Consider the following 26,017-nt stretch of genomic DNA (forward strand, 5'->3'; position numbering starts at 1 on the left):
TCTGTGGGTTAAGCCGCTGCCTTCGGCTCAGGTCATGATCTCAGGGTCCTGGGATCGAGTTCCGCATCGGGCTCTCTGCTCAGCAGGGAGCCTGCTTCCCTCTCTCTCTCTCTGCCTGCCTGTCTACTGTGAACTCTCTCTGTCAAATAAATAAATAAAATCTTTTAAAAAAAAAGAGGGATAAGACCTGGATGTCAGTATTTTGAAATACTGATGGTGATTCTACCAGACAACAGAATTTAAGAACCACTGTTGCAGGGAACAAAAAACAGGTAAAGTAGAAACAACCCAAAAGCCCATCAACTGATGATTAGATAAATTAAATGGGGGGTATCCATACAGTAGAATAGTACTCTGCAACAGAAAGAAATGAAGTCCTGTGCAACCCCATGGTCGGACTTTATAAACACATCAACTGAAAGAAGCCAATCACACAAAATGGTATGATTTCATTTATACGCTATATCCAGAATAGACGACTCCACTGAGACTGGGATGGCTGCATGGTTACCCGGGACTAAGGGAGCTGAAGAGAAATGGGGAGTTACTGCTAGTAAGTACAGGCTTTCTTTCTAGGGTGATGAGAATGTTCTAAAATTGACTGTGGTGATGGCTCCACAACTCTGAACACACTAAGTCACTGAATTTGTTATAACGGGTGGAATATACGACATGGGAATTCTAGCTCAAAACGCTGTTCTTAAAAAAAAAAAAAGGACACAAATATAAATTCTATGCCCAGCTTTTAATGAATTTACAATCTAGGTGTACAGGGGAAAGAAAAAGAAACACAGTCAAGACAAGTATCAGAGATTTTTAAAAGCAATTTAATAAAATTGCTAACAGAAAATAAGAAGTCTAGGTTCAGGCTTCAAAGCCAAAATGATTCGATTTTTTTCTTTTCTTATACAATCATTCTTCACTTACTTAAAAAAAACAAAATAAAACAAAGGCAATGGAGAGCTCAGATCTGGCCACTATACTGTTCCTCCGGCCCCAAAGTCTCCATTTCCAGGCTTGTGAGAAAGGAGTGACTACTTAGCTTTGCCAAGGAATTTTTTTTAATCCTCCAGAATACAGGCTCTTGATGGGATTATAATGAGTCTCAAGAGTCAGTTATCAACAGGACCATTGAAAGATGGACTTGGTGATCTAAATCCTTCTCCTGTCCTAGATTTCTCTTTACCACCAGAGTTTAGGCCAAATAAATTTACATGCTTACATACACAGCAACTCTCATATATGTGGCTTTATGACACAAAGGTATTATAGGTCACATGCAACAAAGATGACTGGTTAAAAGTGCCTTCTACACTAAGAGTTCCTAAAATCCTTCTTTTTCTTCATCTTCTTCTTCTTCTTCTTCTTTTTTATAAAGTAATCTCTACACCCAACGTAGGGATCAAACTCATGACCCTGAGAGCCAGAGTTGTATGCTCTACCAACTGAGGCAGCCAGGTGCCCTCTTCCTAAAATTTTTAATAGTTAAACAGTTTTTTGTAGCAGGGGCTGACCCACAGAAAACTCCCAACTTTAGGCAGAATGGAATTCTGTTTAGCAGTCTTGATTTTTTGAGAGGGGTGTCCATGTGTATGGGAGGTTAGTGTAAGAACACCATTTACCCCCTCCAATACTGTTTGAGAATGTAAATATTATTAACTTGAATGTATTTTTGCTTTTGTTTCAAACAAGAAAACATACCATTACCAACTGAGCAATTGAAAAAGCCTTGGCCTGTATCTTAGAGCTGTTTAAACATTTGTTGGAGCATATTTAAAAGCAGGTGACAGGGGCGCCTGGGTGGCCCAGTGGGTTAAGCTCTGCCTTCCGCTCAGGTCATGATCTCAGAGTCCTGGGAACCAGCCCCACATCAGGCTCTCTGCTCAGCAGGGAGCCTGCTTCCCCGCCTCCCCTTCCCCATCCCCTGCCTACTGCTTTGCCTACCTGTGATCTCTCTCTGTCAAATAAATAAAATCTTAAAAAAAAAAAATAAAAAATAAAAGCAGGTGGCAGTGAAATCTTAGTAACCCCTAGAAATAGTATTACCAAAATATAAATTCTTTTCTCCATATTACAGTAAATTTAAAACAAACATACAGCCAAAGGTAAAGGAGGCAGGCCAAATACTGCATTTAGGAAACCTCTGTTCCTGTATCTTGGTGTGCAGCAGATTTCAGCAAACCTTCATAGTGCCTGGACCATGATCCACTCGATGGCAGCAGCATCCTTAATTAGATGAATAAGACAATAATTCTGAAAGTCCCTTGTTTAACAATAAAGACTAAGAAATAATATATTTAATTTTGAAATGTACTAACTCAAAACCCTAATTTAAGCTTCAACAAGACAGATGGGAGCTCTTATGCTTGCTTCAGTTCAGAAATGCCCCAAACAAGAGACCCGTGCTTAACTTGAGCCAACAAGTTTCTCCTAGACATTTTCCACTCAGATTCTCCCCATCCTACCCACTGACCTTCAACCTAGCTCAACCCTGTCTCTCCCACTCTTCGCCATACTATGTATCTTCACTTTCAAATTTATTTTTGACTACTACTTGAAAACAAAAAAAGCCAATGGAACAGGAGAATATACCAACTAACTAGACGAATAAAGGTAAACAAAAAGTCTGGAGCTAACAGGTTTAGTTAAGAAAAAGGAAAATGGTCCCTGAAGAATGTGATGTCTTAACCCCAATCCTATCCTTAATCTGGAACACTGCTGAGATCCCAGAATTTTGGGGTGGTCCTGGGGTGCCTGGCTGGTTCACTATAGCATGAGACTCTTGAGCCCGGAGTTTTGAGTTTGACCCCAAGCTGAGCACAGAGAGAACTTAAAAATAAATCTAGAACAACAACAACAACAAAAAGGTCTTGCCTCTCTAAATTAAACCCCTCTAGGACTGTACCTTCCTTAAAAGGCCCCCATGCAGCAATTCCATTGACAGGCTATACTTACTCTCACTGTATTTAAGGTCCACCTGCCCTAATACACACACAGTTACTGAATTTCTTGTTAAGTGGAAAAGGTGCAGAGATCAATCTTTTTGATTCCTGCCTTTCCTTACCTGGGTTTTTCCTCAATTAATCCACTTTTAAAATAAAGTAGGAGCTTTTCCTTCTGTTTAAAGTTTAAGTGGTCCTGGTCTACTTTGGAAGCGGTGAGTAAAAGCCACTGGAGTCAGACTATGTAGGTTTGATTCCCATCTTCACCACTCGATAACAGTTGGAGCACCTCTGGTGTCTGGCTGGCTCAGTCAGAGGAGCGTGTGACTCTTGATTTCGGGATCATGAGTTTGAGCCCCATACTGGGAGCAGGGATTATGTAAATAAACAGATGAATTAATTTTAAAAAATAGTTGGGGCACTTTAAGCAGGACTCTTGGCCCATTTACTCCCCCTGGAAACTTGAGATAATAGTATTTCCCATGGGGTTAGTGCGGAATTATGCATGTGAAGCAATTATTGCAGCGCCTGGCACGAACGAAGTGCCCAATAATTCATCTAGTATCATCTTAATGCCAAATTCTTCCTGCACCCAGGAGTTTGCACTGAAAAATTAACCCCAGATCAAGGACAAATTAAAGAGAAAATATTATTTATGCAAAACCCCCTTTAAATTATGCCCAGCCAGTAGGTAGGCAATTTCCAGAAAGATGTGCTTACAGTCCACAGAGGGGTTCTTTTCTACATAGCTCTGAAGGATATTTCATCCTGAATGAAAGTCAGTATTGAAAAAAAATAGTCTATTTGGCTTTCAACTCATCCCGGTAATCTTAAAGACAGTTCTTTTTCTCAGTATTGTTTATAAAAACCCAAGTTAATGAGAAAGAAACATGCCAAAAGGCCCAAGTTATTTTTAATGCAGAAAAACTATTGTGAACTGTGTATTTATTCTCCAACATGCGGCTTTTATAATCTCTCAAAAGTCTAAAAAGTCGTATTTTAAAAAGTCAAGGTGTTCTTTGCTCAACATTCATTCAGATGAGAGGCCTGTCCTATTTTTCTTTTTAAAAATAATCTTATCAGTCTAGTCCAAGATCAACTTCATCCCTTCTTAAAAGTACTTTAACTCCCCAAGACACCCTTGGAAAGGGTAATGGATGGTTCCTTCCACTTAACGGAAATACAGAATCTAAGGCTCTCCATACTACCCTGTTTATCAACATCTCCTCCCCACACACAGAATGAGAAATTGTATCCTAATACCACCTCACACCTGCAATTTCTTTGACAGAGGTCAGAATCTATTTTAACTCCATGGAAATCTTTCCAGAATACCAAAAATTATTTAAGATCAAACAGATTCTAAATTTTACTCCATTTTTTTCATAGCCTTCAGATATGAAAATTATGTCTGATTAAAGGTGGAAAAGTAGTTACCTTATCAAATAAAACTGTATATTCACTTTTAAAAGAGAAAGCAGTACACATGCTTTTTGAGCTTTTGTATGCGTGGAATATTAAATCACACAGTTCTTTACCATATTATTTAAGAATAACAGAGGACTCTAGGCTACAGTTTAGAAAAGCAAAAGTCCATTAGCCTCATATCCTCTGATCCTGAAGACTACTATATAAACGGCTACACAGCTATATGAATACTGTTGAATAGTAGCTAAATTGAAAAGCACAATTTACTTCATACTCGTGGGAGTTGGGGGAATACGATCCTAATCATTACTGGGAGAAAGTTCAAGGTAAACAGCTTCAAAGAAAAAAGCACAATAAATTATCAAAAACTTAAAATCTTACTTTAAATCTTCAAGATAAATGTAAAGCTTCACAGATAATAATATAAACATACGCTCTTACTGCACTTTTTACGTTACACATTTCCTTGAACCAAGTATTTTTTCCTAAGGAACCAATTACCAAAAACAGTTTCAAGTATAAATTATCTACTCCTTTAAAAGTCCCTACAAAGTATGAACAGAAACTTTTCACTTTTACAACAATTTACAAAACTTGTTAGGAAAACACTATGAAACACAAGTGTCCCTTCCCTCTGCCTTAGCGAAAGAAGCAACATGCTAAGAAATCGAGGCAAATTCTTAAAAAACAGAGAAACTACATAAAGCATCCAAGGAAGAAATAGTTTATGATAGCAGAAATTTTACTAACAACCTAAAATCAAGAGAATTTCTAATCTACACTCGAAACTCTTACCCTTGACAGCACAGAACAGAATATCCTGCTTTACACATTTTGTAACTGCAATTCTGAAACGTTAAATCCAAAGACAAAGCCGCCCTGGGGAAAATAACAATTGCGCAACAGATCAACAGCTCCAACTTGTCCCTTGGCCCTGGCGCGGCAAGGTTTGCACGCTATAAAGCAGGAAAGGGCCAACCAAGGGCCGCCGTGACAGCCAACCGGCCACTCTCATGGAGGCCGAGTCCACGCACGCGGCGTGCGCCACTGGGAGGCACCGCGCGGGGATCGAGCTGGGGCGCGGCGGCATCCGACCTCAGTCCGCCGCCTCGCCCCCCATTTACCGCCCCGTTGCCAGGGCATGACCTCGGATCTGCGAGTCCGAACTTTTTCCACTACTCGAGCGAGCGCGCAGGGCCGCTACGGCCGCCGCACGTCGGGGCATCAGAGCGCGCCCGGCACTTTGTGACCTCTTCCCTCCCCCACCCTGGGGGCTGGGCTTTCTCGCTAGGCTGCCTACCAGCGATCCGACAGACAGACCGACGGATTGCTCTGGAAAGGAGCGCTCTTGGACGGCTCAGCGAGTGGGCGCGCAGCGTCACAGTCCGCTCCCACCAAGGCCGTGGATGGGGGCGGCGGCAGAGCGGGAGCTCCGGGTCCCAGTCCGGAGGGGACCTCAACTCCCCCGAGAGCGGCCCCGTGACTAGGCACATTTTTGCCGGCTCCGAGGCGGAGGAGCAGCGCAGCCCCGGAAGGGCCGGGCCGCGCCGGCTCAGACCGCCGGCGTCCGCCCCCTCCTCCAGCCCAGCCACCTCTAACTCCGGGGGCCAGCTGGGGCTCCGGAGTCCCAGCTCCGGAAGCTGGGGACGCGCGGCTAGCGAGGCCCCTACGCCCGAGAACGAAGCCTCCAGGCCTCCACCCATCCACCCTTCGGGGGCCGCACCCCCTACTCCCCTCGCTGCCCCTTGGGTCCTCGTGGCCCTCGGAGGTCTCGCTCCTCTCCTGACCCGGGCCCGGCGCAAACGCAGCGGCTCTACTGTGCGGCCGCTGCAGTCCGGACTCCGGCGGTAGACGGGAGACACCGGCTGCGGCTGTCCCCACCCCGTCCGCGGCTCCCTCACTTCCCTGCCCCCGTCCGGGCACCACCGCGGGGCTCCCAGGGTCTGGGCAGCACCTGCTGGGACGGCAGTCCGGGCGGCGGTAGCTCCAAGTCCATCATGATGAGCTGGTGACCGTGCTCTGGCGCTCCCCGACGGCGGCTGTGTCCCAGTTGCCGAGGCGCGGCGCGGACCGGGCGGCGGCGGCGGCGGCGGCGGCGGCAGCGGCCGTAGCTCCTCCAGGATCCCCGGCACTCGCTATTCCGCGACACGGCCCGAGAGGCCAGTCGGGATGTTGCCCCACTCCGCCTCCCGCCCCCCCGAGGGCGGGGCGAGAGCCCGGGTCCTTCCTTCCCGGGCTGGCGGCGTAGGCCGAGTTTCCGAAAATCCCCCACCCCCGCTCCAGCTGACGCAAGAAGCTCGCTGGCCGCGGGTGGCGAGGGGTGGGGGTGTCCTTGGGGTCGGCCGTGGGTGGCCGGGGGCAGCCATGGGTGGCCACGGGCGGGCGGGGTGCCCGGAAGAGGGTTGTATTAGCTCTCCGCCTCCTGAGCTCAAACCCTTCTCCCCCCGCAAGTAAAACCTAGGCTTTCGGCCCGCGAGATTAAGAGTTGTTTGCCGAAGGTCGCTCGGATTCGGGCGCTTTGAAACAGTTTAAACAGTTGGAACAAACACGCCTGGAGACCCGGCAGAGGCGCCGGTATCCGAGTTGCGCCTCCCTGATTTGGAAATGCAGAACCTTGCCGGACTTTATCTCACTCCTCCGCTCGAGAGTGGCGCCAGTCCTGGGGGCTGGGGCTAGAGGTTTGGACCCAAGCCGTGCGCAACGCGGACTGCCCTCTCGCCCTCGGTCCCCTCCGGGGTGGGGGCCAGCGGGACTCGCCCAGGGCAGATCTGGACCGCGCGGGGATCTCGTGCTCGCAGTCACCCTGAACGCCCTCTGCTTACTCCCCCGCCCTGGCACTCCCGCTGGGCCCAGATCGCCAAGGGCATATGGGGAGGTCTCTTTGGGTCGGGAGAGTGGTCGGTATGGCCTAGCAAGATTCCCACCAGAGCGCACACACCACACTACAGATGGCGTCTTTGAACATTGCAGTACTACAACATGCCGTAATCTCTACAAGTTTCTTTTCACGTACCCAGGGTAAAATTTTAAGAATAAAAATAAGAAAGACCAAGTTATAAAATAGTTTGGGTAGTATGGATCTGTCCTGTAAAAACATACGGTGTCTAGGGAAAAAAATAGTTCAACAAAACAGTAGTAACATCACGAATGATTTTTACCTTTCTCGTTATTTTAAGTAAATTTTAAGTCTACAATGAATACGTATTACTTTTTACGTTAAAAGCGATTATTTAAAAAGTAATCATTGTCCACGAAAAAACTTCAATTATTTGAAAACAGGAATATTGTGAAATTTTGAGAGAAGAGATAAATGGTTTTGTTTTCTCTTATGCATCAACAATCTTTCTAACTCTTTAAGAACAATCTAGTTTCTAGTTTCTTGGAATTATGCAAAGCTGGGTGAAGTAGACAGTGTTGTTAGAAGTTTTACTATTTCATTCAAGAACCTGGCAGGGGGAAAAAAAAAAAAAAAGCCTGACTATTGCAGATCAACGCCCCCCCCCCCCCCCCCCCAAACTGCAAAGAACTTACCTTCTCTTGGTTGCGTAATTTGACACTCCCAGGATTTATCTGTAAATTTATATGTTCAAATATTCCTTGAGATAAATGAAGCTTAAATTAATTGCTTGTAATTGAAGGAAACGTCTTCAACTTGAATTAAACCTTTTCAGCTGTTATTTTAAAAGCCAGCAAAATGATCTGAACATTGAAAACAAGCTTAGGAGCAATTACTTAAAATGAACCTGACATGAAACAAGCAGAGACATAATGAAAAGACATTTCTGCATCAAAGAAGGGCACAGAAGTATATTGTTAACAATTCAAGTTACTTATTAAAACTACTCCATAGGAGAAAGTAGACAATGAACCCTGGAGGCAGGACATACCAGAGTCATATATGACACAGCTGCTGCCCTCAAGGAGTTAATAAAGTATTTGGTATTTCCTTGTTAAGCAACAAATTTCCATTGAGTTTAATGAATGAAATAACCTTTATTTTTCAAAACTGTAGTTGCTGGGAGTGTATTATTTTAGGCATCCCCAGAGTACATATTTTCAAAGGGAGGAGAATAATATGATAGCAGTCTAAACATGTTAAAGAAAATAAACATTAATGAAAGCTGCTTGGTGTTAAATGGTGATTCCACACAAGAAAAGGGAACCCTAGTCTCAGACCATCCATGTCAAAGAAGTTCCCAGATTTTGTAGACACTAAAATGACGTTGTCCTCATGTGAGAAGCTAGGCTCTTCCTTGTTCTGTAAACTTTCCTATTGTGCTGTGGGGGCACAGATAATATGCACTGAGAAGCTGTGGAGGAACAGGAAGGAAAATGTTGGTTTTCTTCTTTCGGGGTGCCCTGGGAATCTTTACTGCCTGCTCCTGTAGCTAATAGTTAAAATTTCCCCCAATTTGTTTCACATGCTACTAAATCTTGCACATTTCCATTGATGTCTGAATTCTCTCCTGTCTATGGAAAAACAACCCTCCATATATGCTTCTAATGTTTCAGAATTATAATACTTTGTTCTAGAGTTATTATTAGAAAAAATAAGCATTATTAAGTCTTCTGAGTACATAAAGTTTGTATAGTGGTGATGCAGTGACCCACTTATTTCACCTTCTCTGTGATCTAATCTGCCAAGTTTGACAAGGCTATGAAAGCACCTACTGCTTTAGAATCCTTTATCACCTTGAGGCGACTTCCCTTTTTTTTTTTTTTTTTCACTTTCTTTCTATTTTATTTTTATTTTTTAAAAAGATTTTATTTATTTATTTGACAGAGTGAAGAGATCACAAGTAGGCAGAGAGGCAGGCAAAGAGAGAGGGGAAGCAGGCTCTCCGCTGAGCAGAAAGCCCGATGAGGAGCTCGATCCCAGGACCCTGGGATCATGACCTGAGCCAAAGGCAGAGGCTTAACCCACTGAGCCACCCAGGCGCCCTATTTTTATTTTATTTTTTTAAGATTTTATTTATTTATTTGTGAGAGATCACAAGTAGGCGGAGAGGCAGGCAGAGAGAGAGGGGAAGCAGCCTCCCTGCTAAACAGAGAGCCCGAGATTTGGATAGTGGTGATGGTGATCCAAGCAGAGAACAGAGGCTTAACCCACTGAACCACCCAAGCGCCCCTTCACTTTCTTTTTAATTGTACTCTGTGTTTGAGCTAGAAAATATCTTTTGGAATTATAGTCAAAATTCTGAATTTGTCCAGCATACAGTTGGAGGATATTGGGTAACTAGGTTCCAAAAATGGCACCCAGTGAATCACCCCTCCTCATATTGATATGCTTGTATAGTCCCCCTACATTGAATCAAGACTGGCCCTGAGTTGCTTTGACTTATGGAAAGAGGGTGAAACTGATACTATGCCAGGTCTCTGCCCAAGTCATAAAGTCCTGAAATTTTAAATTTTCTACAAGAAGTCAGCCATCATGGAAGAAGTCTATCAGAAACCCTGGAGGAAAAGACTCCAGGTGGAGAGGAAGGCTATGTGAACCAAAGCACCAGACATGGAGTGAAAAAACCATCTTGGAGCCTTCTAGCCCACTTAGTCAAGCCTCCAGTGAACTCCAGCCCCCAACTGCAATCTGACATCATCAATGAGAGACTCCAAGCAAGGCCTATAGAAGACTGCCTGGCTGTGCCTAATCAGCCCAGAGAATTGCAAGAGATTATAATCAGTTGTTTTCAGCCACTAAATTTTGGGGGTGGCTTGTTTCTCAGCAATAGATAGCAAAAAGCATATATTAAATATCAAAGGCAAGTTTTCTCCTGGCTGCCTTTTGTTTGTTCACCATCATTGGGGGCACATATAGGGATGGTATTTTGCAATTTAATAGAGTCTCAAACCCTTTGAAGCAAATTGACTTCCCTGTGAGTGAGGAAGATATCTTTCCTATAAAAGATATGTTGCTACATAAAAAGTAAGTCACTTTCTCACAGCATACATCAGTATCATACCATTAGATAGATGATGGTGGATGATGAGATATTCTTATCACAATACCCCTAAGGAACATAGACATTTCATCAATAATAGGTGGAGATATAAATGCATGTAGAAATTCTAACCCTCATAATGACCTCATTTATACCAGTTATGTAAGATTCTTGCTGAATATCTGCTGAGGGAATTTGAACTTCAGGAGCAGTGTGGCCAGTGCGCTCCTGTATAGCAGTATTCAAAGTAATCGGTGTATTAATTTCAAAACACACCCATAACCTTGGTTCCTTGGCGTGCAAACCTCACTATGCAAACTACTGATACAAAGAGCTGTATATCTCCAAAGCCAGTTTTAACTTGTACAGTTTCCTGCTGATAATAGAAACAATGCTCTGCAGAAACTGCAATGCAGTGAGTGAAGAGAAAAACCCAGTTTAAAGAGTGCTTTTGAATTCTGTGTTGATACTTATATAAATATATATGCATAGGGGAAAAAAAAGACTGAACATATATGCTCCAAAATATTAGTCATAATTATTCTTTCTTTAAAAAAATATTTTCTTTATTTATTTGAGAGAGAGTATGGGGGGAGAGGGGAGGGGGAGGAAGAAGCAGGCTCCCAGCTAAGGAGGGAGCCCAATGTTGGGCTCTATCCCAGGACCCTTGGATCAGGTTGAGCCCCTGGGATCATGACCTGAGCCAAAGACAGATGCTTACCCAACTGAGCTGCCCAGGCGCCCCAATCACAAATATTCTGATTAGATTACTTACGGTTTTTTCCCCCCTCATTTTTGTCTGTCTATATTTTCCTAAATAAATGCCCACTACTTTTATAATAATAAGCAAAAAAAAGTGGGGGTGGGGTATGGGGTAGAGGAGGAACACTTGCTTTTCTCACGAGCCACTAGGTCCATTTCATTTTCAAATTGAATTTTAACCACAAGCTTTGCAAATCTTTTCATTCTGTATCTACAGAATGGAGCCTGGAGAATTTGTCCACATCTTTAAGTGTGGTTGTGGTAAGGGTCTAAAGATCCTTTACTCTTTCAATCTACTCTTATCTTTGCTAAGTTTCACTCTGAATAGGAGTCCCCACACGAAGATGGAGTTCTGTGAGTACACTGAGGAGAGACTAAGAACCATAACTTCAGAATGATACATAACATTGCCATATTAAAAAAAATAGAGTACAGAAAAACACTTATACATAGAGCTATGTCTGGAAGATCAGTTACCAAATAGTAATAAGCGGTGTTGGGTATCAGATAATTTTCACTTTTATTTTGTACTTTTCTGCACTGTTCAAATTTTTACAGTAAACATTTTTAGAATTAGAGAAAAAATGAAACTGTGTCTATTCTGGACAAACAAAAAGCTGAGTGCAATCATGGAAGAGCAAAGTATCCTCATGGACAGGACTTTCAGACAAAGTCTTTAACACTCTCAGAGATTGGAATGTGAAAAAAAGAAGTAAGATTTGCCATGGTAATTGTCTTTTGGCGTCTGCTATTTCATAGATTCTCATTTTGGCCTTTGAGTAATAATCAGAATCAGAAAAACCTTTAAAGCTGACCAAAAGGTGGCAAGTACATTTTACTTTGATTACCAACTCTACAATGCTTTGTTGAGAATTCAGAAGCAGCTTCCCAGTTTGGTAGAAAAATTTCAGTGGTTGATTAATAATGTCTGCCCTGCGGTGGCCTGGGTGGCTCAGTGGGTTAAAGCCTCTATCTTTGGCTCAGGTCATGATCCCAGGGTCCTAGAATTGAGCCCGGCATTGGGCTCTCCACTCAGCGGGGAGCCTGCTTCCTCCTCTCTGTCTGCCTGCCTCTCTGCCTATTTGCGATCTCCGTCTGTCGAATAAGTAAATAAAAAATCTTCAAAAAAAAAAAAAATGTCTGCCCTGGACACAAAATGACAGGAGTAGTAGCACATATTAGGTGTTTTTCCTCCCTGATCTAGCCCAACTTTTACATTTGAGAAAACTGAAGGGTGAAGTGATTACCAATGATCACAGAGCTAGCTATTGTGATCTAGCTAGCTAGCTATTGGCAGAGGCAGGAATGGAATAACATTTCCTGATCTTGCTAGTACATTCTTCTCATGCAACAAATTGCCCAGGACTTTCTTCCTTCCTTCCTTTCTTTCTTTCTTTCTTTCTGAGATTTTATTTCTTTTTCTTTTTTTTTTTTTTAATTTTAAAAAAGATTTATTTGTTTGCTATATGGAGAGAGAAAGCACAAGCAGGGGGAACAGGAGAGGAAGAAGCAAGCTTCCCACTGAGCAGGGAGCCTGATTTGGTACTTGATCTCAGGACACTGGATTCATGACCTGAGCTGAAGGCAGATGCTTAACCGTCTGAGCCACCCAGGTACCCTTGACTAGGACTTTTGAAGGCAAATTTGATATTGGACCAACCCTAAAGGGTTAGTTGTAAATTTTATTTATATCCTAGCACCTTATTTTTAGAGGAGATTAATAACCTAGTTTCTTAAAGATGATAATTATTTCATATATTTAAAAAATATTTTCTACAAATCATGGTGACGTGATTAGATTCAGTATTATAAGTCAGAGGGCTACAAAACAATGATGTGAGTTGCTCAAAACTCAAGAAAATTATTTTATGAGGCTGGCCAATTCTAAAGCCAGTCTCAGTCCACTCTAGGTCAGGTCTCTGTAGAGTCCCTTGGCTGTGCTCTATTTACTGAGAGTACTGACAGCAAGACTCCTTGGAGATGACATTTTTCCACGTTCTGTTTAATTAGTTCCCCATAGACAGAATGATAAAATATTTTTCATTAGAGAGAAAACTTGTAAACAAATATGAGAACAGGATTTCTACATGTAAGATCCTCAAAGTGAAGGGCAGGAAAAAACTAAATGAACTGTTGGCAACTTCAGCCTCTCTACCTAATGGTAGGGGTTTTTTGTTTTTCTGTTTTAATGAAAAGGTCTAAGAGCATTGGTATCAAATGTACTGACAAGAATATATACTATTATAATCTTTGCACTTCTTCTAATAAATTAAATTCCTCTGGTTGTGTGATTCTAAAAAACCTAATATGCAGTAACTTTGCTGCCAGTTTAAAGCTATCTTTCCTGGTAAGGTTTAGGTAACTGTTCATCACATTTCTTTCTTTTTTCTTCCTTCCTTCCTTTTCCTTCCTTTTTTTTTTTTTTTTTTTTTGGTTGTTGTTTGTCTTTTAAATATTTTGTTTGTTTATTTATTTATTTGAGAGAAGTAGAGCTAGAGGAGGGACAGAGGGAGAGGGAGAGAGAAAATCTCAAGCAGACTCCACGCTCAGCATGGAACCTGATGCAGGGCTTGAATTCACAACCCTCAGATCATGACCTGACAAAAATCAAGAGTCAGATGCTTAATCTGGGCCATTCAAGTGCCCCCATCACATTTCTTTCTCCTCATGAAAGATAAAATATTTCAGTATTCGGGGTTCATAAACTTTAAAAAGTTTGTGATTGTAAATGTATGAATTCACTTGCTTTTTAAAAATTGAGTTTTGGGTGGCTCAGTGGGTTAAAGCCTCTGCCTTCGGCTCAGGTCATGATCCCAGGGTCCTGGGATCGAACCCCACATGGGGCTCTCTTCTCAGCAGGGAGCCTGCTTCCCTTCCTCTCTCTCTGCCTGTCTCTCTGCCTACTTGTGATCTCTGTCTGTCAAATAAATAAATAAAAACTTAAAAAAAAAATTGAGTTTTTTGGGTGGCTCAGTGGGTCTGCTTGTCCCTCTCCTTCTGTCCCTTCCCCTGCTTGTGCTCTCTCTCAAATAGATATATAAAATCTCAAAATAAAGTAAAATAAGATTGAGTTTTGACTATGGGCTATGCACTTTACATGGATCATTTTATTTAATCCTCTCAGAAAACTAATGACATAGGTATATTATTATTTTTTTTAATTTTTATTTTTTTATCTGACAGAGAAAGAGAGAGAAAGAGCAAGCACAAGTAGGCAGAATGGCAGGCAAAGGGAGAGGGAGAAGAAAGCTCCTTGCAAGGAGCCTGATGTGGGGCCTTATCCCAGGACCATGGGATCATGACCTGAGCCAAAGGCAGACGCTTAACTGACTGAGCCACCCAGGCACCCTGATGAGGTATATTATTACCTTCTCTAAAATGAGGAAACTGAGGCCTGGAGTGCTAGCTATCTTTTATCAATGGCCAAGTAATAAGTAGCTGAGCAGGTCACTTTGGTACGTAAGTCCTTAAGCATGACAATTTGCTGCTTCCCTTGGATGTCAAAAAGAAAAAAAAAAATTGTTAACCAGGGAATTTGAGTAGAACTGTTTTCTGAAATGTTTTGTCAAAAAGTATCTAGGCAATTTAATCATTTAAAAAATAACAGTTGATGGGACTTTCTGTGCTGGGGGGTTGAGGGAAGACCCAGATGAATGAAATATGAATTCTACCCTCAAGGCTTTTAAGGTCCAGTAATGAAACATCAGAATTGCCCACAGCCAGGAAGTGGTGGATGCCACAGAAAGGGGCAGTGGATCTACCCAACCTAATGGCACAGGGTCAGGTTTGTCTCTTCATTTTTATGAAAAATTGACACAATGCTTTCCCCCAAAAAAACAGTTTTAGGAAGTGCCTGGATGATTTAGTCAGTTGATTAACTGACTCTTGGTTTTGGTTTAGGTCATGGTCTCAATGTTGTGAGATTGAGCCCCATGCGTGGATGGAACTCTGTATGGGGCATGGAGCCTGCTTAAGATTCTCTTGCTCCCTCTTCCTCTCTTTTTGCCTCTCCCCTGCCCTAGGGAAAAGAACAAAGAAATTTTGCTGTTAGATAATCAAAGAGGAATTATGGGAAAAAATAACATTAACTATTGATTTAAATGACATAAAAATTCCAGAAAATAGAAAATAGGCATCTTAATGCAAATTTGAGTTTATAAAAAAAAGAAACTACAAAATACTAAGCTTTTACTTTCTACTGGTATCTCAGAATTTCTTCCATGCACCATGCATTGGTGGACCTACTTACTCATACTTTCTGAACTCAGTTGAGAAGCATCAAATATTACCTGTTTCTTTTACCTCCTTGAGCCCTCTCTCTTTGAAACCCTAATTACCATAAACAGTTTAAACTGAATTAGTTAAAATCATCTATTAACTACCCTGACAAAGTCACTGAAGATTTATTAACAATGATAACAACAAAGACCTAAACACTGGAAAAATAGATATTTTGTGACAATACTTATTCATAAGATAGATTTGTGACAATTCATAAGATAAGATTTGTGACAATACTTATTCATAAGTTTTTGTGTATACTATAGACTTCGCCATAAAGGAACATTATGGAGACATTTCTTACTAAGGTTGGTCTGTTTTAGTCTTCTAGGGAAGTAAGTACTGTATTGTCAGCAGGAAATATGTCCTTTCAATTTCAATTGTCAATTCCAGGAGGAAGGTCATATAACACCAGCACTTAATTTCCTCTTTATCAATTCAATTTATTTATTTATTTATTTTTATTTTATTTATTTGTTTGACAGAGAGAGATCACAAGTAGGCAGAGAGAGGAGGAAGCAGGCTCTCCATCGGGCAGAGAGCCTGATGCGGGGCTCGATTCCAGGACCCTGGGATCATGACCTGAGCCGAAGGCAGAGGCTTTAACCCCCTGAGCCACCCAGGCGCCCCATATCAATTCAGTTTAATACAAAATCATCATACTTACTTTGTGAAGTGTCCCATGTGAGACTTGACTTTATTGAGCACCTACTGTATAAGAGCCTTTACTTCCAAACCTTTTGTCAGTCATTACTAATCCTCACAACAACCACTTTACAAGTGATAAAGCTTAGTTCAATCTGATATAGTAACTTGGCTAAGGTCACACAACTCCATTCAGTAACTTGGCCAAGCTTCCACAGCAGAGTTCATGTGAAATCCTAGGTTTAGCTCATTCCAAAACCTTTGCTTTTTCACTAGGCCAACCTAGGTCCCAAAATAACACCCAATTCTTATTTACAGTAATTTATTCACAATAAATCAAGTATTTGTGAATAATTTAACAACATACGGACTATAATCTATACCATAATTTTTGCCATGGACATCAGTTAAGTGTATGATATATTTTGAAGGGTACAGCATAATTTCATGCTGATGGGATATAATAAAGCTATATATATGCTGTAGTATAATTTTTATGTTGAAATTAAATTTAAGATTTCCACATTTTTGTCTTTCTTTTTTGATTGCTGCTTACCAACCCTCTCCTAATGATCTAAATGTGTAGATACATTAAAAAAAAGAAGAAGAAGAAGAAAGAAAGAAAGAAAGAAATTACAAGAGCCCCTAGAAACCTGTATGTGATTGCTAGTGGCTCACAGGTGAATTTGAAGAATATCACTTTAAGGAACACAGTTCAGATTTTATGGTCTGATTCCAAGGTCCAAGGTCTTTAAAACCAACCTACAATCAGTGGCAAATTCAATCACAAGACTCTACCTAAATTATCTTTTACTATAGATCACCTTCATGATCTATGCAAAATCCAATGATTTTTGCAAAAATCCAAACCCTACTCTGAGTAAGCTGTGCATCAATAATTCACTGTAAAGTGATTGTCTTGCTCCTTGGAAGGCTTAAAAGCAGAGGAGCTTGTGTGTTAGGAGAAGAGTCATACCAATGTGGCTAAAAAAAGAAAAATCAGGTACCTTTTAAAAAACATAATAATGGGGCGCCTGGGTGGCTCAATGGGTTAAGCCGCTGCCTTCGGCTCAGGTCATGATCTCAGGGTCCTGGGATGGAGTCCCCCATCAGGCTCTCTGCTCAGCAGGGAGTCTGCTTCCCTCTCTTTCTCTCTACCTGCATCTCTGCCTACTTGTCATCTCTGTCAAATAAATAAATAAAATCTTTTAAAAAATAATAATAATATAACATAAAAATATTATAGTAACTTAAAAAAATATAATAAGACTTGATATGGCTATTCAAAAGAGCAACGCAGTTCGATTGAACAAAAGATAAGGTTATAAGAAGGTTTGAGGATAAGGGTGCCTGGGTGGCTCACTTGGTTAAGCGGCTGCCTTCAGCTTGGGTTATGATTCCAGGGTCCTGGGATCGAACCCAGCATCTCCGCTCAGCAGAGAGCCTGCTTTTCTCTCCCTCTCCCTGCCGCTCTGCTTACTTATTCTCTCTCTCTCTCTGTCAAATAAATAAATAAAATATTTTTAAAAAAGAAGGTTTGAGGATAAAAAGTTAAAGGACTATAATGTTGGAAAAAACCACTAACTTCATTTATACATTGGTCATTTTAATGCAGAGTATTGTAATGACCAAAATGCATAGTTATCCAGTGTCATTTCATGGTCTTCTTGAACTGACATTAAGCTGCTCAGAAATACATTGTTTACAGTTACAGTGTGCTTTTCTCTAAGAAATTCTCTGTGAAGCAGCGGAATATTTAACAATCAAAATGACAATGACAATCATGTACTCTTAAATATTAATACTAATTACAATTTGTAAAGCTTACATTTTGATGCATCCTGCTGGGTACTATGGTAAGAAAGAATACAAGCACTATTGACAGATCTCAGTTCATTTACTTCCTAGCTGTGTGATGCAGGGAAAGCTGATTAATCTCACCCACATCAGTTTCCACATTTGTGAAACAAAAGTTTTGTGAAGCTGTTATAATGTATATAAAGTTATTTGGGAAGATGAAGAGCAACTAGATCCTCTGAAATGATAATCCCAAACCAAAAAATTACTATGTGAAAACCTTGGAGTAACACTAGGCAATTGCCATTCCTTTAGATTTAGTTATTTTCATAAATGCTCGATGTTTGGCATAATCAAAAGAAGTACTGGTCTGAACTCGAGACCTAGAGATACCTCAAAATAAAAATAAAGGAGTTAGTTCAGGTAAGATTCGCAAGAGACAGAAACTGTGTTACACATCATCTTATCCTACTGCTTTTTGCTTTGATAACATGGGTGCACTAGATAATTATTTGTTAAAAGAATGAGTGATTGTGTGAGTAGACTTGTTGATTTCTAAAGTTTCTTCCAAAAGCAACACACCACTTTTATAAGAAGAGAGGAAAGAGAGTGTACTGTATCAACATAGGTTTTTTTGTGTTGTAATAAGGCGCATATATTAAAAATATCAACTACTGGTTTGGCTAGACACTCTGATATTTACTTTGAAATGGGGAGGCTCTCTATGTTTTTTTCATAGCTACTTATAACATTCATTTACTACTCACCAAGGAATTTTCTGAGTCAAAGAACATGATCTTGAGGGGATCTTGGTAACATGGTATTTGCTTCATTGCACCAGTGGAATGTAAGATTCCAGTGAGAAAAGATTTTTAATAATTTTTAATAACAGCAGTGGAAAATCAGGAATAATTTTTAGTGTTCTTTGCAACTCTTTTATGTTTGCAATTTAGAAGCCTTTGCTGGCTGAATTCTGTGCTTTCATTGCCAAGACTTTTCAGACTACATAAACATTTTCATTTGCTGAAATGTTAATGTCTTGATTTCACATCCACATAATACTTAGCCCATTAGAGCTAATGGCCTCTACCATTCACTTTTACATGGTTACCTAATTCAGAATTATTCTAGTTCTAATTTTACATATGCCCGAACTTACATAGGATTGAATGTGCTATGTAAGCCCCGCGGCTCATGGTAAGTGTGCAGAAGGAGGCCAATATTTATTTCCACTACTTATCTCTGGTCTAAGTGGATTTGGCAGTGCCATGACAACATTTCAGAGCCTCAGAAAATAGTGTTTTCCTTGCCTAATACATGATTTTTTTTTAAAAGTATCCTATCTCCTTCTCACTGACTCAGTCTCTTAAGGTCAATAGCCATCTGTTGACATTGGCCTTCTCTGAGTGGTAGGTTTAGGGGTAGGTGAACATTCAAGTCCTACTTTAGGCATTTCTATAGTGATTTTTTTCAGAAGCACCTTTACAGTATTTAATATTTGCATAAGTAATATATACCCATGGCCCAAATATTTAAAAAATATGAAAGGTGAAAATTTCTTTCCCATTCCTGTCTCCCATTCACTAGATCTCCTCCCAATCTACTGTTACAGGTTTCTTGGACTGTTGTTTCAGAGTAGTTTAGGCATACACAAACACATACTTATATGTATATATATATTTTTTTTTCACACAAAAGGCAGTAGATAGTATATACTGCATTTTGGAGATTTTTACGTATCAGTCCAGCATATTCTTTTATTTTTTGGAAGATTTTATTTATTTATTTATTTATTTGACAGAGAGAGAAATCACAAGTAGGCAGAAATAGGCAGAGAGGCAGGCAGAGAGAGAGGAAGAAGCAGGCTCCCTGCTGAGCTGAGAGCTTGATGCTGGGCTCCATCCCAGGACCCTGGGATCATGACCTGAGCCAAAGGCAGAGGCTTTAACCCACTGAGCCACCCAGGCACCCCAGTACAGCATATTTTTATGTACATACATATATTTATGTATTTCTGTTCTTTTTATGGCTGAATAATATTATAATATATAGAAGGCATTATGATTTACTTAAGCAATTTCATACTGATGGACACTGGCTTGTTTTCAGTTTTGCTATAACAAGTATTGCTACCATGACTAACTTTGTACCTAGGCCACTTTATGTATCAAATATATTCATTTGATGTATTTGATTACAAGGAATTATTGGGTTAAAGGATATGTACATTTGTAAGATTGATGCATTTTGCTAAATTCCCCTCCATGGAATTGTATCAATTTACAATCCCACAAAAATAATGTAACTTTTAGGTGTTTGAAAATCTGATATGTAAAAAATGATATATTAACAGAGCTTTAATTTGCATTTCTCTTATGAGTGAAGTTGAATATCTCTTCACATATTTATGAATTTTTCTTTGAGGTATGACTGTTATTTATAATAAGAAATATGTGTTTGGTCTCCATAAGTTTCTGGCAGAGCTCCTAAAACTCTTAGAATTTCCTAAGTGATGAGCCACAATAAAGATATGTTAATGAGGTGACTTTTGGACGGCACCTAAGGATGGGGGCTAGTCGCCAAGGGAGCCAATCTTTGATTAGAGGCTTGGAACTTACAGTCACACCTCTCTAACCCCCTGGGATGGGAGAGGAAGTGGACATTGCATTCAATCACCAATGACCAATGATCTAATTAATCATGCCCATGTTATGAAGACCCCATTAAAAACAACAGCAACAACAACAACAAAAAAAAAAAACAAGAGCACCTGGGTGGCTTCTGGGTTAAAGCACCTAGGTTAAAGCCTCTGCCTTCAGCTCAGGTCATGATCCCAGGGTCCTGGGATGGAGCCCCGAATCAGGCTCTCTGCTCAGCAGGGAGTCTGCTTCTCCTTCTCTCTCTGCCTGCTGCTCTGCCTACTTGTGATCTCTATCAAATAAATAAATAAAATTCTTAAAACAAACAAACAAACTTTAAAGGCTCAGAGAGATTCTGGGTTGGTGAACATGTGGAGATTCTGGGAGAGTGGAGCTCTCAGAGAGTATGGAAACTCTGTGGCTTTCTTCTTACTTGCTCTTTGCATCTCTTCCAGCTGGCTACTCCTGAGTTACATCCTTTCATAATAAACTGGTAACCTAGGAAGTAGAATGTTTCTGTGAGTTCTGTGGGCTGCTATAGCAAATTAATCAAATGCAAGAAGGGGGTTGTTGGATTCTCTAATCTACAACCCAACTTTGGAAGCACAGGTGACAACCTGGACTTGCTTTTGGCATCTGAAGTGGAGGATTGGCAGTCTTGCAGGACTGAAACCTTAATCTAAGAGATCTGAGGCTATCTCCGGGTAAACAGTGTCAGAATGGAGTTAAATTGTAGGACACCCAACTGGTGTCTGAGAATTGCTTGTTGGAACTGGTACCCTTTGGTTGTTTATTCATTCCATTCCCCATTTTTCTTTTGGGTTATCAACTTTTTCTCTTACTTATTTCTAGTAGTGCTTTTATATAAGGGATATTAGTGCTTTGTTATCTGAGTTAAAAATACTTTTTCCCATTTGTCATTTAACATTAATGATGGTGATTTTTCTTATTCACAAAAGAAACTATTTTAATGTAATCAATTTTATCAATTTTTAAACGGCTTCTGGATTTTTCAGTCACATTTACAAAGACATTCCAAGGTTATAAAGAAATTCTCTTAGTTTCTTCTAGTGATTTTATTGTTATTACTTTTTAAATAACATAATTTTTTTTAAGTTTGTTTATTTTTAGCAACCTCTACACCCCACGTGGGGCTCAAACTCACAACCCTGTGATCAAGAGTCACATGCTCTTCCAACTGAGCCAGCCAGGTACCCCTCTTCTAGTGATTTTATTTTATTTATTTGAGAGAGACAACAGTGGGGGTGGGGGAATCTTAAGCAGGCTCCATGCCCAGAGTGGAGCCCTACCCAGACCTACCTAAGGCTTGATCTCAAAACCCCCAGATCATGACCTGAACCAAAATCAAGAGTTGGACGATTAACCAACTGAACCACAGAGGTGCCCCTCTTCTAGTGATTTTAGTTGTAATTTTCTATATTTAAATACTTATCTGGAGCACCTAGGTGGCTCAGTAGGTTAAAGCCTCTGCCTTCGGCTCAAGTCATGATCCCAGGGTCCTGGGATCAAGCCCCACATCGGGCTCTCTGCTCAGCGGGGAGCCTGCTTCCTCCTCTCTCTCTCTGCCTGTCTCTCTGCCTACTTGTGATTTCTGTCTGTCAAATAAATAAAATCTTAAAAAAAACTTATCTGAGGGGTGCCTGGGTGGCTCAGTCAGTTAAGGGTCTGCCTTCGGCTCAGGTCATGATCCCAGGGTCCTGGTATCTAGCTCAGCATTGGGCTCCCTGCTCAGCAGGAAGGCTGCATCACTCTCTCCCACTTTCCCTGCTTGTATCCCCTCTCTTGCTACGTCTCTCTCTGTCAAATAAATAAATATTGTCTTAAAAAAAAAACAAACCTCCTTATCTGGTATTTGTAATGTACTTTAGTGTATAATGTGTAATATGGGTCCAGTTTTATTCCAGATGGCCATTCAGTTATACCAGTGCTATTTACTGAATGATCTTTTCCTTGGCAATTAGCAATATCACCTTTATCTCATACTAATACCTGCATCTCTTTAGGTCTATATCAGAACATTCTCATCTGTTCCATTCATTTATATGTTCATTTATGGACTAGGCCCATATTGTTTTAATTACTGAGGCTTTATAATGTGTTTTAATATCTAGTAGGGCCAGCCATTCCACCTTCTACTGCACACAGAAGTACGTATTTCTTCTCTTTTCAGAACTTCCCTGGCTATTCTCCTCCTCTTCCCAATAAAGATTTGAGGATTATTTTGTCAGGTTCAAAGAGAATAAAAGCTGATATTTTTATTAGGACTGTGCTAAAATTCTTTTAAAAGATTTATTTATTTGAGAGAGAGAGAGAGAGAGAGAGAGATTGTGTGGGAGAATCCTCTCCCTCTGCCCCTCCCCCCACTTGCCTAACGTCTAACCAGCTGAGCCACCCAAGCACCCCAGATCTATTCTTCTGCCTTATCTGTCCTCCCAATCTCCAGTCTCTTGCTGATGTCTCCTCGTGGCTGGTCCTAACCAGAAGACAGAGGAGAAGGGAGTCCTTAAGGGTTGGCTTCCCAGACACACAGCAGGTTGGAGAAGAAGGATTGAAGGTAGAGTCAATGCAGAAGCCAAAACCACATAACAAAACAGCCTCTCTCATCATTCGTTAGGAAAAAAAAAAAAAAGATTATTACAGGTGGTAAAAGCAATTTTCTTGAAGCTAGTAGCATCACTTTTGTTTATAAGAAAAGTGTGGGGTCTTAGTCTTTGGCATTTTTATGTGGAAAGCTGCTGGTACCCATCTTTTTCTAGGTCTCATGCTAGCAGGCCCATGGCCTGCATTTCCTGTCAGGATTGAGCTTCTCGAATGTAGTTCTCCCTACAACACTACCTTATTTTTAAAACCTTGCCAGTCCTTCCTCAGATCTAAAAATAATGTTTTAGTGCGATGGATATCAGATAGGTTAGTTGTCAGCACCAGAACCAGACACTGTATCTTCTGGGAAGGATCCAGCAGAACACACCCTTTTCACTGGCACCTTGGCAGGTTTCCAGGGTTTTTTGGTTCATGCCTACTTCAGATGCCCCCACGCATCAGCAGACCTGGCTTTGAGGACAGAGACTGTACCACGTGTTGCTCTCTCGGGTGGACTGGTTCCCTTCTGCCAGACATTTGGAAAGTGTTCCAGACTCTGCAACCATCCTGGCCTTCTACTGCACAGGCTCCCTATCTGGGAGGCCTCATGGGTCGCAGGGTTGCCAGATAAAATATAGGACACTGAGTTAAATTTGAATTTCAGATAAACGGATAATTTTTAGTACATCACAAATATTGCAATGGACATCCTTAGACTAAAAAATTCTCTGTTGTTTATGTGCAATTCAAATTCAACTGGGCATCCTGAATTTTTCTTTGCTAAATCTGGCAACACTTACCACAGAACTCTTCCCAGAATAATTCTCCACTGTGCCGCTTGCCTCCTCCCCTGCTTTCAGATCCCTCCCCTGGAATTAAGTTCACTAACATGTTAAGACAACCTAGAAGGAATATTAACTGCACAAGTCACAGTTAAGATTTAATTTTGAGGTATTCACCTCTGACTTCCCATTAAAAGTGATTTGCTTACCCGATCAACAAATTTGTTATTTGGGCACTAACAAGGATGTCTCGCGAAGGGATGAGAACAAGGAAGGATCAGGACCGATTTAGATTCTAGCAGGTGTGTTGGGGGGATAGGAATGCATGCGGAGAAGAGACTATTACAGAGAACTAGTGTTTTGCCTGACTGGGATCCTTGCATTGCTCCTTCCTTCCCTTCCCCTTTCATCCCTTCCCTATTCAACACATACTCGCCCCCACATTTAGGGCATGAACCAGAGGCGAGGTCCCAGCAGAACAGAATGCAGGCCTGGTGGGGAAGACAACTGCCAAGCAACCAAGGGCTGGGGACAAAATAGACCAGGAAGAGAAGTAAAACCAAGAAATATTTAAAAATTAGGTGCATGACATTTAAGGGGAAAAGTCCAAGGTTAGCCAAGAATGACTGCTTATTGCAGGATTCAAAACCTCCGAATGACAAAACTTCTGAAAAAGGAAGCGATGGTAGCACCCTGCTGACCCTTCTCCCTGCCCGAGTACTTCTCCATTTTGTCCTCCCCGCAGCTGCACGGAGCGGACAACAGCAACAGCCCTCTCCTTGCAGGCTCTGCTTATACAGCAGCTCAGCTCTACGGATTGAATAAACCAGACCTCAGCCTAATCTTCAGAGACGGAGTCGATGGAATCAGTTTGGCCAAATGCTGTGGACCCAGAGGCTCAGGGTCTAGTCATGAGGCCGATTCAACCTTACCTCACATGGCTGCCTCCTTGTGGCCTCCGTGTTGGAGCCTAGAGACTGACCCCTCGGGGACTAGCCTCAATGAAACTGGGCCATGTAAATTTGTGTTTGCGGTCATCTTCCCTCCTGGGGCTTTTGAGCTGTATGGAGCAGTTCTGAAGCCTTCGCTGCAGGGTCCTGCTTGAGTCTGACCTGGCCAGAGAAGCAGGAGAGTTTGAGGCTCCAAATGAAGTAGGGTGGCCAGCTAGTTCTGGTTTATCTTAGACTTCCCCAGGCTGAGCACTGAAAGTCCCACGTGCCAGGAAACCCCTCAGTCCCTGGCAAACTGGGGTGATTGGTCACCCTAAAAATCAAGATGCCAAGGCTCTGGTACCTGATTAGGTCTCCTTAGCTGTTAAATGCTGGGATCGGCCAATACAGCTTCTAAAGTTATTGCCACCTCAAACAGCTCACGATTCATCCTCATGCTCTTGACCTTACCCATCAGCCCTCAAACAAAATTCGCTCCATCCAAGTCCTGAGTTTATGTAATCTGACGATAAACTAATCATCGGTGTGTTAACAGGAAAGGATAAAGGGGTTTGCAGAGGAATTTGAACAATGGCTCTGGGAGGAAGGCATATGGCTGTAGCCAAATGGCCCTAACGGTGGGAGTTCAGCTGGGGTGACGGCCTGTGTAGCTCAGTGTTGTCCTGGAAGGGAGATGTTTATAGACAGGCATTTCGAGGCAGCCAGCCTGAGAGAGCTGGTTTGATGGGTTGGTTGCAGCTGCACAGCAGGAATGGTAGCCACAGGCAGGGAGGGCATTCCTTCTGAACTGAGCCAACTTTCACAGTGTGACGTGAATAAAGTCAGTAGTTGAAACCAGAGACTGTAGAAGAAAGGAAGTAGTCTACTGATCCCACTATTTATTTATTTTTAAATGCATTTGCCCTGAGCCCCAGTCTGTCATCTGAAATACAGGGGCACCTGGATGGCTTAGTTGGTTAAGTCAGTTATGCCTTCAATATAGGTCATGATCCCCACATCCTGGGGTCCACGGGGAGCCTGCTTTTCCCTTTTCCTCTGCCATTCACCCCACTTGTTCTCTCTCTCTCTGTCAAATAAATAAAATCTTCTAAAAAAATAAAATAAAATAAATGAAATAGATATGCAGTTATTATTTTGGGGTACTTGAGAATTCAAACTCTGGCATCACCCCCTACTAACTCTATAATATTGGGCAAGTATTAGGTTGAATCATATGAGCTTGTCAATATTAGACCTTTTGACCTGCAAACA

The 26,017-nt window shown here is 41.4% G+C and overlaps 1 protein-coding gene across 3 annotated transcripts in view; it reads right to left on the reverse strand.

The window, feature by feature from the left end:
- NFE2L2 (NFE2 like bZIP transcription factor 2) overlaps positions 1-6,466 on the reverse strand; it is a 34,142-nt gene extending 27,676 nt beyond the window's left edge. The window contains exon 1 of one of the 3 annotated variants that reach the window (XM_059394221.1): positions 6,325-6,466. In XM_059394221.1, coding sequence (XP_059250204.1) covers positions 6,325-6,369 — 45 coding nt within the window. In that variant the 5' untranslated portion in view covers positions 6,370-6,466. Of the gene's footprint in view, positions 1-5,165; positions 5,294-5,670; positions 5,693-6,324 lie in introns of those variants that run through there. The other 2 variants (XM_059394223.1, XM_059394222.1) reach the window with 2 other exon arrangements.
- Between the last annotated feature and the right edge of the window lie 19,551 nt (positions 6,467-26,017).

The sequence above is a fragment of the Mustela nigripes genome, chromosome 3, assembly GCF_022355385.1.
Source record: "Mustela nigripes isolate SB6536 chromosome 3, MUSNIG.SB6536, whole genome shotgun sequence".
Classification (NCBI taxonomy): Eukaryota; Metazoa; Chordata; class Mammalia; order Carnivora; family Mustelidae; genus Mustela; species Mustela nigripes.